Source organism: Podarcis pityusensis, assembly GCF_964106645.2.
Source record: "Podarcis pityusensis genome assembly, chromosome: 2".
Classification (NCBI taxonomy): Eukaryota; Metazoa; Chordata; class Lepidosauria; order Squamata; family Lacertidae; genus Podarcis; species Podarcis pityusensis.
This window is the reverse complement of record NC_138029.1, coordinates 8,781,975-8,796,235: the sequence shown is the minus strand read 5'-3', so window position 1 is coordinate 8,796,235 and position 14,261 is coordinate 8,781,975. Positions and strand designations below refer to the sequence as shown.

The window sequence follows — 14,261 nt, the reverse complement described above, 5'->3', positions numbered from 1 at the left end:
AGAGCAACAACATTAAAATAAAGGTTAATGTCAAATAAAGCCAATACCTGGATCTAGTGATATAACTGAATTAGAGTTGCCAGCTTTTTCTTTTTTTAATAGCCCTTGTCCTGTGCCTTTTACTGTTTTAGGGTGGTTTAATCCTAGACAAGGGACGCGGGTGGTGCTGTGGGATAAACCACAGAGCCTAGGACTTGCCGATCAGAAGGTTGGCGGTTCGAATCCCCGTGACGGGGTGAGCTCCCGTTGTTCGGTCCCTGCTCCTGCCAACCTAGCAGTTCGAAAGCACCTCAAAGTGCAAGTAGATAAATAGGTACTGCTCCGGCGGGAAGGTAAACGGCGTTTCCGTGCGCTGCTCTGGTTCGCCAGAAGCGGCTTAGTCATGCTGGCCACATGACCCGGAAGCTGTACGCCGGCTCCCTCGGCCAATAAAGCGAGATGAGCGCCGCAACCCCAGGGTCGGCCACGACTGGACCTAACGGTCAGGGGTCCCTTTACCTTTACCTTTAAGTGCTTTTTTTCTGGGGGTACACAGGGGTATGCATACCCCTAAACATTTTGTGAATCCAAGTTTGGCCTCATTGAAGGGCAGTATTTCAATATGAGTAGGAAAATGAGAGTACCCCTAAACATTATTTTTAGAAAAAAGCACTGATCCTAGACATGAAACAGGGACAACCCAAAGCCCAATTAAAATGGCTTACTCTGTGACTTCCTAGGATGCCAGGGAAAGAGGTTATGTCTCTCTGAAGGACCTCAGAATTTGTTGCTGTCATTCTTCTATACTGCTGTATATGGTCACAATTCTGTACTAAAATATAAACAAATCAGCCTCAGCCCTAGCACAACTGGGGGGGAATTGGCCATTCTGGGATTTCCTTGAAGTTGGCATTCTAACCCAATGATAAAAGCTCCCGGTATAGGCATTTAGAACATGGTAGTGCAATTCACATGCTTCATCTGAGGCCCATTTTGTGTGTGCCCTTTCCAAAGGAGATGCAGGGGGTGGCAACTTGAGAACAGGCCTTCTCAGTGGTGGCTCCCTGTTTATGGAATATGTGCTCCAGGGAGGACACTATTACTATGTGCTTTTACAAGTCAGGAAAAACATTATTATGTGTGTGTGTCATTTTAAGTTGTTTTATCCTTGTTTTTGATGTTCATATTTGCAAGTTGCTTCAAGTTTCACTTATCTTGGGAAAAACAACAACGAATAAATATAATAAATAATCATAATGCTCACATAATGAATTCTGCAGGCATGAGTCTGGATCTATACAGGAGGCAGCAGAATGAGTTCTATGAGAAGGAGGTGATGGTGGTGGTGGTGTTAGAGTGCGCTGTCATTTCAGACTGCAACTGGAGGCACGGATTTATTTATTTTAAATGATCCTCTATGTAAAAGATTCTCTGCTGGTGGAAAACTAGGCGGGGCAAGTGAGAGGTTCTTGTTCAGCTCCCTTTTCTGTTGTGCTAGCTTCCGACGTGCAGTATCCTTGCAGGAACAGAAAAAATAAAATGAAGATACAATGGGGAGGAAAACCTAAGAGCAACCGAGAATACAATACCCCCAGTTTGAACTCCAGTTTGGGCAAATCCTGGCAGCAACTCTGTCTCTTCATGAATTTTTGGATCTTGTAGTTTTGCTGTTGCTCAGGGCTGCCAGTTTGCCTCCCACATTGAGGGGACCCAGCGTTGTTATATGCACAATGTCATGCACCGGGTGGAGGGTGCCATGGGGGCTGTTGCCCTGGGTGTGCAAACGAGGGGGGGGCGTGAACCAGGAGCCCCCATTGCGCTCTGCCAGTGACAGGGCCTGGAGAGCACGTTGAGTAAATATCAACCTCCGCCCTCCATCCCTGCCCAGGACACGAGTACTCGCCCATCGGCCGGGGAATGGGGACCACAGAGGGCAGGTTTGCAGGGAGGCTGATCTGTTTTGGGGCCCCTCAATATTGGGGTGGCTCAGCCCCCTGCTCACAAATATTGAGGGGGCAGAAGCCGCTTCTAGCCCCTACAGTTGGTTCCCCTGCTGTTGCTCATTACGGGTGGAAAGAATGCTTTTGCTTTTCCCTATGGGAAATTCTGCCTTCAGCAGAGCTATGCATTATTTATCTCTCTAGGTTGAGGGAAGAAAAATAAATAAAAGAGTGGTACTGGAGCTTGCTATTAGCAAAGTGTCCTTTCTCCTCTATCTATCTAATTATTAAAATGATGTATGGAATCACTGTGTCCTGTGAGGAAGAGCTTTATCAGGCTATATAGTAAGTGCAACAAGTCTGAAATGCATCCAGTTTCCACTTTGATGAGAGAGAAATAATCCTTTCCCCCAGCCAAGCTTCTATGTCAGGAAACAGAGAAGGACTAAACAAGATTGTTGCTTCTCTGTACTGCTAAGCTTTAATAGTCTTAATTTTCTTTAGGACTTGAAAAATGAGTGTTGATGCATGATCCGAATTTTAACTTGAATGTTTCCCATCCCCCACATCTAAATTTGGATTGTGAGTCCCCTTGGCACAAAGGGCAAGTAAGCTTCTATAATGTCACACATCTCTGCCTCTTCTCCTACTTTTGAATTGGGGCAGGAGGAAAGGCTGGCTTTGCTAGGCAGCAGAAGGAAGGGATTTGCTTCAGACATCATGAAGTATGCGAACGTGGGGAAATAGATGTGCCCCTTTTTCTTTGGGGAAAAGGACAAAAAGTGGTCTTTGGTGCAGCAATACATGACCATAGCCAGGGGCATCGTGCGGAGGGTGCCAGGGGGCTGTGGCCCCAGACACACAGTTTTTGAGTTGGTTTAAACCAGATGCCCCCATGCAGGTGTCCCCAGCACAGCCTGGCGTGATACTCCTCTTCACCCGCCAAGGGCTGTGTTGGTCAGCCAGGCTGTTCCCTGCACGGGCAGGCAGGCAGCTCAGCGTGGCCACGCTTGGCTTTGGTGGGAGTGAGGTCACTCCAGTGGTGGTGGCAAGGGCTGGGCTGGCACTCCCTCCCAGTCTATGTGCTGCCTGCCTGGCACATGTGCACCTGCCCCAGGCACCACCACCACCACCAATTTATTATTTGTACCCCACCCATCTGGCTGGGTTTCCCCAGCCACGCTGTGCGGCTTCCACAAATACCAAAATACACTAATATGTCATACATTAAAAACTTCCCTAAACAGGGCTGCCTTAAGATGTCTTCAAAATGTCAGGTAGTTGTTTATCTCTTTAACACCTGGTGGGAGGGCGTTCCAAAGGGCAGGTGCCACCACTGAGAAGGCCCTCTGCCTGGTTCCCTGTAGCTTTGCTTCTCGCAATGAGGGAACCGCCAGAAGGCCCTCGGCGCTGGACCTCAGCGTCCGGGCAGAACGATGGGGGTGGAGACGCTCCTTCAGGTATACTGGGCCGAGGCCGTTTAGGTCTTTAAAGGTCAACACCAACACTTTGAATTGTGCTCGGAAACTGATGCTACGCCACTGACCTTAGCCTAGGGGGTGGGGTGGGGGCCCTGTGAGGCCACACGATGTTTTGGGTCAGCACTGGTAGGAGAAGTATTGATGAAAATTTGAGAAGGAGGGTAAAGCAATTGACTGGTGCTTAGACAACCTGCAACCTCTTCCCTCTAGGAAATGCATAAAGGAACAGCACTCCCTAACTCAGTGCTTTAGAGAGCCAGTGACGTTTTCTGATATCAGCAGCCATTATACCAATCTTAAATGACTGCACAATTTTATTGAATAGAGGTAAGACCACGTATTGGCTGCTTGCTTCCATATTCCTATAGCAAACATTGCCACGAAGCCATAGAATATTAGAGTTCATATAATGCTGTTTATATTGCAGATATTTCCAAAGGTATCCCAAAATGTGTGTGAGAGGAACTGTATGTGATTGTGTATGTACAAACATCTGGCTATATTTGGGTAGGCCAATATTTACATGTGACTGTTCAACAGAGGGGAAAGAATATTTGTATGTGTCAGAAATCTACAGTATTCTTGAACAGGAATCAGCATTGACCTCCACTGTTCTTTAATCTGGTTCATGGGGTAGATGCATAGATTTGTGTGTTAATAATATGTGTGACGCACCCTCATTGTTTCTCTACCAGAGACCGGAGGATGAGGCTGTTGTGGATCTGGGAGGTACCAGAAATGTTGTCAACATTCGTTATGAACCCGAAGAGCTGGAAGGTGAGGCTGTTCCTTCCTGGGCTCCCCCCCTTCTCCCCCCATTTCTCTGGCAGGCCATTAATCATCATTAACTATTTGGAAAGTGAAGTAAATGTGCTTTCTATCTGAGAAGGTTCCAGATACAGTGTCTTGTATACCACAGAACCAAAACTGCTTATACTGCATCTCATAAACAAGACTCTGGTGAAAATCCAATTTCTTTAGCAAGAAAATGCAAATTCTGCATGCAGGATTTGGGAAACTTGATTATTTTGCATGACTGCTTCCATTCTGCTTTATTTCAAGTGTGAAAATTCAATATATCTTGATTTTTTTAAAAAATGAGTTACATGTGGTGGTACATGTACAGGAGTTATACAAGTATTGTGGTTTTAAAAGTGTGTAGGAGATAGGGATGGGGGACAAAATTGATTCAGTTCTCATTTAAAGGCAAACCTACTAAACCCACACTTTCCAAATCAATAAGAATACTGAAACACAACCCTCCTTTGAAATTTCCCCTTTTCCAAATTTTGCAATATGGTTCTCTGGCCAAGTAATGTGTACAAAAATACATATACTGTCCCCAAATGTAGAAAAAAATATATATACTGGTGAAAATGACATAGAAAATTGTGTTATATTATGGGAAACTGCTTTACAAAATACTAGGGAAAATTGTGTAAAAAAATGTTTGTGAGAAATTAGTAGTAAAATGCTGATGAATTTTCACGAGAACTTTTTTTAATTGCAAACTAATATGGAATCAGAAAAATGGGAGTGACCAGATCTGAACTATTCAGCCATCCTTAGTTTTATCTATTTCATATCTTTCCCTCCAATCCATACCAGATGCTGTCTTCTGTCTGTATTTATCCCTTTTCTTTTCCCATGTTACAGGGGTGTGTGTGTGTTCTTGCAAGAGATGCATTTTGTCCTTGCAGAGTAGATGGCATATTTTGAGCTACATTTCATCTCATGGGAACAAAAAGACCTGCTTTAAAATGAAAACAAAAACACACACACTTTCTTTGTCCTCTTTCCTATACTTTGGTGTATCAAATCATGAGGCTGCCTCAACATGCTTCCTCTTGTGGCTGCATCCTATGTTTTCTATATGGGAATCAGCAGGCCCCACCAAGACGTCTTCACACTCAGCAACGATTTATTAAAACATACAGAACATAGGGCAACATTGTTTGACATTACCATAAATAGTGTGATTGAATAAAATTTATTGCGGCTAGCATTGAGAGCCAGTGTGGTGCAGTGGTTAAGAGCGGTAGACTCGTAATCTGGTGAACTGGGTTCGCGTCTCCGCTCCTCCACATGCAGCTGCTGGGTGACCTTGGGCTAGTCACACTTCTCTGAAGCCTCTCAGCCCCACTCACCTCACAGTGTTTGTTGTGGGGGAGGAAGGGAAAGGCGAATGTTAGCCGCTTTAAGACTCCTTCGGGTAGTGATAAAGCGGGATATCAAATCCAAACTCTTCTTCTTCTTCTTCTTCTTCTTCTTCTTCTTCTTCTTCTTCTTCTTCTTCTTCTTCATTGCCCAGGCTCCCCCCCCAACCCAGCCAATCTGAACCGTCTCTCAGACTTTGCTCCAGAAAGTGAGAACATCCTCTCCTGTTCCTTTTCACACTGCCTGTTTGACCTGAAGCCTTTTGTGCTTGCCTCTTAGAACAACACAGCACTATAGGTTGTGAGTTTTTGGAAAATGTTTAAAATATTCAACCCTTACACAACAAAGCCCTCAAGGGTGTCTGAGAAGGCATCTGAGAACTTCAGTGCATTGTATGCTGGAGCCTGAGCATGGCTGTTTCAAGATGGTGCCATTGCACCCACGATGGCGCCATCCCTAGAGCTATTGGTCTGACCAGGGCCAGTCCACCCATGATGCAGGCTGAGAAAGCTGCCTTGGGCAGCAAAACCCAAAGAGGCAATGCCCCCTTTGCTGCTGGCAGAGAAGTGGAGGCAGCAGCAGTAGCTTCCAGCAAGATTTTGTGAGATCATATAGAAGTCTCCTGAGATAACACTGGAAACTGATAAGGGAATCTTCAGGGTGGCAGTGCGGGGCAGCACATTCCTGTTTCACCTCAGATTCTGGCTCCAACAATGTATGCACACACAGTTTCACTTTAGAGACACTTCTTTCCCTCTTTTCACGGCCAGCACTGAAACAGATGTTAAGGAAGAGAGGAAAACTCAACAGGTGCATCATATGAGGGAAGAGAGGCTTAGCAATGCTAATGTATAAAGCACTGAACGAAGCCTGCAGAATGCTACCTTCCATATGCGCCATAGCGGAGGGGCAGTAGAAGTCTGTGGATAGTGGAATGTGACAGGATTCCAGGAAGGAGAGGCAGGAACTGGCCTCACTCAGGCATACTGGTCATTGGCACCTCCTGGACAGGAAGGACTATAAAAGGGCTTCCAGTTTGCATGAGCACAGGATATGCCTAACTCCGGTGTGTTCCTTTGGTCCTGATTCCTGGCTTTGTCATCTTCTCTAACTTCTGCTTTGCTTCTTGGATCCAATTCCTGCTTTTGTCATTCTTGCCTGCTCCTTCCCTGGTTCCATCTCCCTGGCCCAGCTGCTGCTTCCTGGCTCCTGACTTACATTGGACAGCTGCCTGTTGATTACACACCCATGGCACTTTCAAAACCACAGGGACCAGATATTTGACTGTCATATAAGAATGACAACCGATGTTCTTCAGAAACTTGAAATGTGGGATTGGATTTTGTGCAAGCCACTCTTACACTTGGAATCTGAGAAGCCAAAGAATCTTTGGCGGTGGTGCCACAGAGAACTCTGTCATTCCTTTAGCAGTGGTGCTGAGGCAGAGGACTCCCAAATGCTGGGTGAAGAGAACGCTGGAACTCCACGATTGGCACGATCATCCTTTGGGTCGAGCAGCTGCTGCTATGTGGGCACTGAGATGCACATGCATGTTTAAAGTAGCCTGTGTTATGTGACAGTGTGCGTACCTCCCACTATGACTAGCAAATATTTGCCCAACAAACACAGCCTGCTGCTTCTTCTGCTACCAAATATCCCTCTGAATGAAATTGTTCCTTAGCACGGACTGTTCCAAGCCTTCATGCAAATTTTTGACATGCAGAGGAGATGCAGATGAGCCAAGATCTGATAGAGCTTCCTTCCAAAGCAAGATTCTCCCTCTCTGTGTGTGGATCACAAGTTGATCTTGTTTTCTAATTGTTTTAGTTGTTTTTTTTATTTTAATAAAAGATATTTATTAAGAATTTAAAAATTACAGAAAGCAGTAAAAGGAAAAACAATAAGAAATTAACAAAACATACATTACAATACATATAGAAAAAGAAAAAACATAAAAGAAAACAATACAACAATACAGCAAAAAAGAAAGATCATTAAAACACATCCAATGTTCCATATCTTTACCTTTCATTTACTTGTTTCATCGACCTCACGCCTCCCTTTTTGTATTCTAGTTCAATTAACTATTTCAGCAAATTCTTTCCATCTTGCTCAATTTTTGTTCTATAATTTATCTTAACGGTCTAACCTTTAATTTTTTCATTTTTGCCCATTATCAATCAACTTTTACTTAATTCTTTATTACATTTCTGCTAAAACCATATAACTTCATTCCAACATCCTTCTAACATTCCTTAATTTTGCAATGTTTTTGTAAATATACTTTAAATTTTTTCCAATCTTCTTCCACCAACTCTTCTCCCTGGTCTCGGATTCTGCCAGTCATTTCCGCCAGTTCCATATAGTCTATCAGCTTCATCTGCCATTCTTCCTTAGTGGGTAGATCTTGTGTCTTCCAGTGCTTTGCAATAAGTATTCTTGCTGCTGTTGTGGCATACATAAAGAAAGTTCTATCCTTCTTTGGCACCAATTGGCCGACCATGCCCAGGAGAAGGGCCTCTGGTTTCTTCAGGAAGGTATATTTAAATACCTTTTTCATTTCATTATAGATCATCTCCCAGAATGCCTTAATCTTTGGGCATGTCCACCAAAGATGAAAGAATGTACCTTCAGTTTCATTACATTTCCAACATTTGTTATCGGGCAAATGATAAATTTTTGCAAGCTTAGTTGTTGTTGTTTTACATGTTTTAGCGGTTATGCTTTTTGACTGGCTTGTTTTATTGCATTTTTTAATTTTATATTTTTATTGAGTTTTCAATATTTATCATAGTCACGTTTTGTTACATACAGCAATAACCTTAAACATTGCACGACTGAGCACCGACCTCCTTCACTCCCACTTTCTGACTTCTGAACACCTTTACTAAATTCTTAGCATCTCTATACCCCCCTTTTTACTTTCTATCTTCCTTTAACATTTCACCTCATTATAAGTAAATTATGGATACTTTCAATACTTTGATGGAATTGTTTAATTGTGTATTTTAATAATGTATTGATTTCATACTGGTAAACCTCTTAGAAGCCACTTTGGCACGTAGGTGGTATATAAATTAATAATAATAAATCTATACAATAAATTGTCCTTCATAACTTTGAAACGTTCCAGCAGGGGAAAGCTCTGTTACCTGTGACACAGTAATAAAAACTAGTAAAAGATGCCAACAAGAATTGCAGTCATAAATGCAGAACACCATTAATTTTTTCACTTCAAACACATCCTCCTAGGCTGGACTGAAACGAAAGTCCCCCCCCCCCCCTTATGTCTTGTATCCCTGCAAGAAAGAACACGGCAAAGGACTCTCCAAACAGGAATTCTAAAGGGCAAGAACCACAACAGGAAATAGAAAATGTGCTGGAGATGAAAACCAGATTTTAAAGGATTCTGGGTTGTACCCATTGTTGGCCATGCTCTAAGTAGAGCCATTGACGTTAATGGACCTAAGTTAGTCATATCATTAATTTTAATGGCTCTTCTTAGAGTAGAACATAGGGGTCACAATACCAAATCCTGAATATGCTGCACATTGTATTCTGAGATTTGTTACATTCACTATTACTGATATACTGAGATTTGCACCTGAAACTTCATCTTATCTCAGGCTGCAGCACTGCAATGGGAGAAGGTAAGCCCATTGAATAGTGGGACTTAGACCTGAGTAAATATGCACAGGATTGCACAGTCTTTCACATCAGCTTCAAACAGACCCTTAAGGTGGCTTACGGCACTAATCTTCCTAACAGGATTTGGAAACGAAGGGTGAATATTGTGTGCTTCTCGTCTGTCAAAATCCCACGCAAAGCAAGTAGGGTGTCAATACCTATAAATAATTCCCTTTTATATCAAAGGGAAGTCACCCTTAAGAGGAAGCCCCTCTAAGTCCAAAGGCGGAAGAGGGGGAATCTCTGCAGCTCCTTCCACTGTTCTTTTTATTCCTTGTTCCTTTTATTCTCTCTTTGTATTCAGCATGGCACAGTGTGCTTGAATTAGTAATAAATTGCACAGCAGCAGAATGTCACAAATCTTTTCACCCTCTCAGTTTTATATAAATAAAGGTCATGGTTTCTTGGGACTCATACCCAGAACTTGAACAGAAGGTACCTGTTTTCTTGGAAGGTGTGCAGTAACAACAAGGACGGGGGTGCTCTGAACGACAGCTGAGTTCGTTTTCTGCATTGCCGTGTGTCCACGGCCTGAGCTTCCAAGTAGAACTGCATCCTTGAACCCTAAAAAAAGAGAAGAAGTTAAGTGATGGGGTGAAAAACTCATAAAAACCTCAGGGATCAAATGCTGAATGTTCTGCATGCAAAGCCAATGCTCTGCCCACGAGCTATGACCCTTCTCCAACAACATCTCACTGCCAATATTAAAATATTGGTAGCAGGGACTCAGGTGGCACTGTGGTCTAAACCACTGAGCCTCTTGGGCTTGCCGATCAGAAGGTTGGCGGTTCGAATCCCTGCAACGGGGTGAGCGCCACCTTCCAACCTAGCAGTTCAAAAGCACGTCAAAGTGCAAGTAGATAAATAGGTACCGCTCTGGCGGGAAGGTAAACGGTGTTTCCGTGCGCTGCTCTGGTTCACCAGAAGCGGCTTAGTCATGCTGGCCACATGACCCGGAAGCTGTACGCCGGCTCCCTCGGCCTATAGAGCGAGATGAGCGCCGCAACCCCAGAGTCGTCCGTGACTGGACCTAACAGTCAGGGGTCCCTTTACCTTTAGCAGGTTTCCAAATGGCTAAATTGAAAAGCCCCCCCCCCCCCAAACCCCCTACAATTCATAGCTTACATTGGTTAGAAAGCTGCAGCTGCTCCTTTTTCAAATTCTGAACTGGCAGTATTCATTCTTACTTTTGTAGCTTGAAGGCTAGACTTACTGCAATTAGGTCTACATGGGGCTTGAAGAGACTACTCAGAAGTAATGCAACACATGGTCTTGGAATCCAGAAAAAGATGGGTAATCAGAAACACATTAAACTGACATTCCTGGGTCTTCACTGGCTCCATATAGCCGTCTGGGCCATTCATGAACCACAATGCCCAAAACAACCTGGGCTATATATATTCATCTTGTCCAGGACCTGAAGGTGCCTGCAATTCAAAGGTTCACTTTTTGTAGAAGACTGGAGGCCATTTTTTGGAATATCTTCAAAGGGAGTGCATAGGAAATGGGCATTGAATCTTCCACCCTCCCTTCTGAGTCTTACTTCCCTGCAGTCCATTGCTCTACCTTCTTTTCTCTGTTCCTGTCCATGATTAACAGAAGTGAGCCATAAGCAGAGAAACATGGCTGATGCAATTGCATGAGGGGAAAGAGAGTGGACTCAGTGCCCCCACCCCTATTTTATATGTCAATAGGATGGACATGTGGAAAGGCTTTGATTCCTAGTTTTTCCAGGAAAGTTGCTCCAAAACCATTCAAGATGCTGTTACTGTTTGGGCTGTTCTGGTTCTGAAGAATGGCTGGGATTGGTATGAGAAGGGGAGAAGTTTGCACAGGATATGATTTGTATCAGTTACACCCAATACAAAACTTAAACTTCTCTGCTTTGATTCCAGGGCACAGGACTCTGTATGTTGGGGTGCGGATGCCTTTAGTGAGACAGACCCACAGACATCACAGACATGGCCAGAAGCACAGGAAGCGAGATCGGGTGCGACAAATGCAAGAAGAGCCTGGGTCTAATGGTGAGTGTGCAGTGCTGGGTTACTATGTGATGTGAACATGACAGTAGGGCAAGCATCTTCATGGGCCAGTGTCCTGTATAGATTTCCAATACCTCAGAGACAGAAGCTTTCCCAGCATGGCTACCATTGTTGTTTAGTCGTTTAGTCGTGTCCGACTCTTCGTGACCCCATGGACCAGAGCACGCCAGGCACTTCTGTCCTCCACTGCCTCCCGCAGTTTGATCAAACTCATGCTGGTAGCTTCAAGAACACCATCCAACCATCTCATTCTCTGTCGTTCCCTTCTCCTTGTGCCCTCCATCTTTCCCAACATCAGGGTCTTTTCCAGGGAGTCTTCTCTTCTCATGAGGTGGCCAAAGTATTGGAGCCTCAGCTTCAGGATCTGTCCTTCCAGTGAGCACTCAGGGCTGATTTCCTTCAGAATGGAGAGGTTTGATCTTCTTGCAGTCCATGGGACTCTCAAGAGTCTCCTCCAGCACCATAATTCAAAAGCATCAATTCTTCGGCGTCAGCCTTCTTTATGGTCCAGCTCTCACTTCCATACATCACTACTGGGAAAACCATGGCCTTTACCATACGGACCTTTGTTGGCAAGGTGATGTCTCTGCTTTTTAAGATGTTGTCTAGGTTTGCCATTGCCTTTCTCCCAAGGAGCAGGCGTCTTTTAATTTTGTGACTGCTGTCACCATCTGCAGTGATCATGGAGCCCAAGAAAGTAAAATCTCTCACTGCCTCCATTTCTTCCCCTTCTATTTGCCAGGAGGTGATGGGCCCAGTGGCCATGATCTTCGTTTTTTTGATGTTGAGCTTCAGACCATATTTTGCGCTCTGCTCTTTCACCCTCATTAAAAGTTTCTTTAATTCCTCTTCACTTTCTGCCATCAAGGTTGTGTCATCTGCATATCTGAGGTTGTTGATATTTCTTCCAGCAATCTTAATTCTGGCTTGGGATTCATCCAGCCCAGCCTTTCGCATGATGAATTCTGCATATAAGTTAAATAAGCAGGGAGACAATATACAGCCTTGCCGTACTCCTTTCCCAATTTTGAACCAATCAGTTGTTCCATATCCAGTTCTAACTGTAGCTTCTTGTCCCACATAGAGATTTCTCAGGAGACAGATGAGGTGATCAGGCACTCCCATTTCTTTAAGAACTTGCCATAGTTTGCTGAGCGTCCTTTCGGCTTTGGCCCAGCCGCTTCATCAGCTCTGGATCTACTTGTACTTGTCCTCCGCTCTTCCCCAGTAGCATGTTGGACACCTTCCGACCTGAGGGGCTCATCTTCCAGCGTCATAACTTTTATATGCCTGTTGTCTTTGTCCATGGAGTTTTCTTGGCAGGGATACTGGAGTGGCTTGCCGGTTCCTACTCCAGGTGGATCACGTTTGGTCAAAACTCTCCACTATGACCTGTTCATCTTGGGTGCCCTGCTCGGCATAGTTCATAGCTTCTCTGAGTTCTTCAAGCCCCTTCGCCACGACAAGGCAGTGATCCATGAAGGGGTGGCTACCATTAGATCCTTCAATAGAATCGTAGAGCTGTAGAGTAACTTTTTTTGCTGTACATGTCTGGCTAGGTAGTAAATGTATTTACTAGGTAGTAAATGTATTTACTAGGTACATTTACTAGGTAGTAAATGTAGTAAGTAGCTAGCAATGCAGGAAGTTGCTGCCTTTGCACAAATCTTCATTATCTGTGGTACTGCATATTATTCTTTTGCATGTTGTGTTCTTATGCTGAGGGGCTGCTCCTGTAAGCTACTAGTCCCATGTCTAGAAACATTGCAAGGCGTCTCCCTCTTGTCCTTTTTTTTGCAGGATATTCAAAAGGGGAGGGGAGCAATTAATCATGCTCTCAAAGCTCATCTCCCTGTTTGTTATTTACTTATTGCTCCGTTTTCTTAGATTCCCCATCTCGGAGAGTTCAGTTTATCATTGGCATGGAGGAGGATGAGGAACATGTCCCCCATGACTTGTTCACAGAGATGGATGAAATCTGCGTGAAGGAGGATGAAGATTCAGAGTGGAAGGAAACAGCAAGGTAAAAATGAAGGACAACAGGTGTACGCCAGCTTCCTGTGTGGTCAGTTTCGCTCCAAAGGATTAAGCCAGAAGCATTCTTAAAGAAACAAGTAACCATTTCCCCTGCTTATGAGCAGACTGCATCCTGAATGCTGATGCTGAACAGATGACCTTCTGTTATGTCGGTTGCCAGAGATGTGCAAGGGAATTGTCAGTACAGTAACATATCTGTGCGGGATTACTGTAAGTCTTGAATGAAGAATGGATAGTAGCACCCAGTTTCACTCAGGACAGTCTGGCAGGCCAGGATTTTGCATCTGGAATTCTACCATACTTTCTGCTCCTGTTCCAGAATCAGTTCCAGATGTCCCAGTTCTAATGGTATCTGGTGGGTACTGCTGACTCCAGAGGTTTTACTAATGTTATATATGGGCCTCTTTGAACATGCACACAAGCTTCCTGAGTCAGCATGAGATGGTAGTGCCATCACATCAATCCAATTGAGGAGGCTTTTCATCATTGGCTGCTGAGCCAACAACACTGGAGAAGGCTTCCAGGCTTTGCAGCAGGACCTTCTGGATTCCAGGAAATCCAGTCTCTGGGCTGTTTTGTTTCTGCTGAGCAAAGAGCTGCTAAGTTGCTGCCAAATGCCACTTTGCGTCTCTAGTTCATAAGTGCCTTAAATGTACTTCCAAACCTATTCAAAATACATGTGCTAATGTACCTGCCAAGCTCACACAAACCAAAGCACATTCACTGTTGCTTTGCCCAGTGGTGACATCTACTGGCAGAAGACATGTTGTTGCTACCAGCCAGTGTTTTCTACATTCAGCCTTGGTAGCTCCAGATGTTTCCATAGGTGTTCATTTTCAAAATAAACAAAGCAAGTGACTGGTAACTCCTTCTGTACCAGTTTGTTTGTGAACACTGGGAGAATTCATTCTAGTAATTTGGGCAGATCACAGCTTCAT

At 44.2% G+C, this 14,261-nt stretch overlaps 1 protein-coding gene across 3 annotated transcripts in view; it reads left to right on the top strand.

The window, feature by feature from the left end:
• The window catches only part of SLC4A8 (solute carrier family 4 member 8), a 68,474-nt gene that overhangs the window by 2,723 nt on the left and 51,490 nt on the right, over window positions 1–14,261 (top strand). For all 3 annotated transcript variants that reach the window (XR_013982673.1, XM_080994445.1, XM_080994446.1), the window contains exons 2-4: window positions 4,096–4,177; window positions 11,140–11,268; window positions 13,174–13,309. Coding sequence is in view for 2 of the 3 variants with exons in the window: in XM_080994445.1 (XP_080850571.1) it covers window positions 4,096–4,177; window positions 11,140–11,268; window positions 13,174–13,309 (347 nt within the window). In the remaining variant the exon portion in view is untranslated. The remainder of the gene's footprint in view (window positions 1–4,095; window positions 4,178–11,139; window positions 11,269–13,173; window positions 13,310–14,261) is intronic.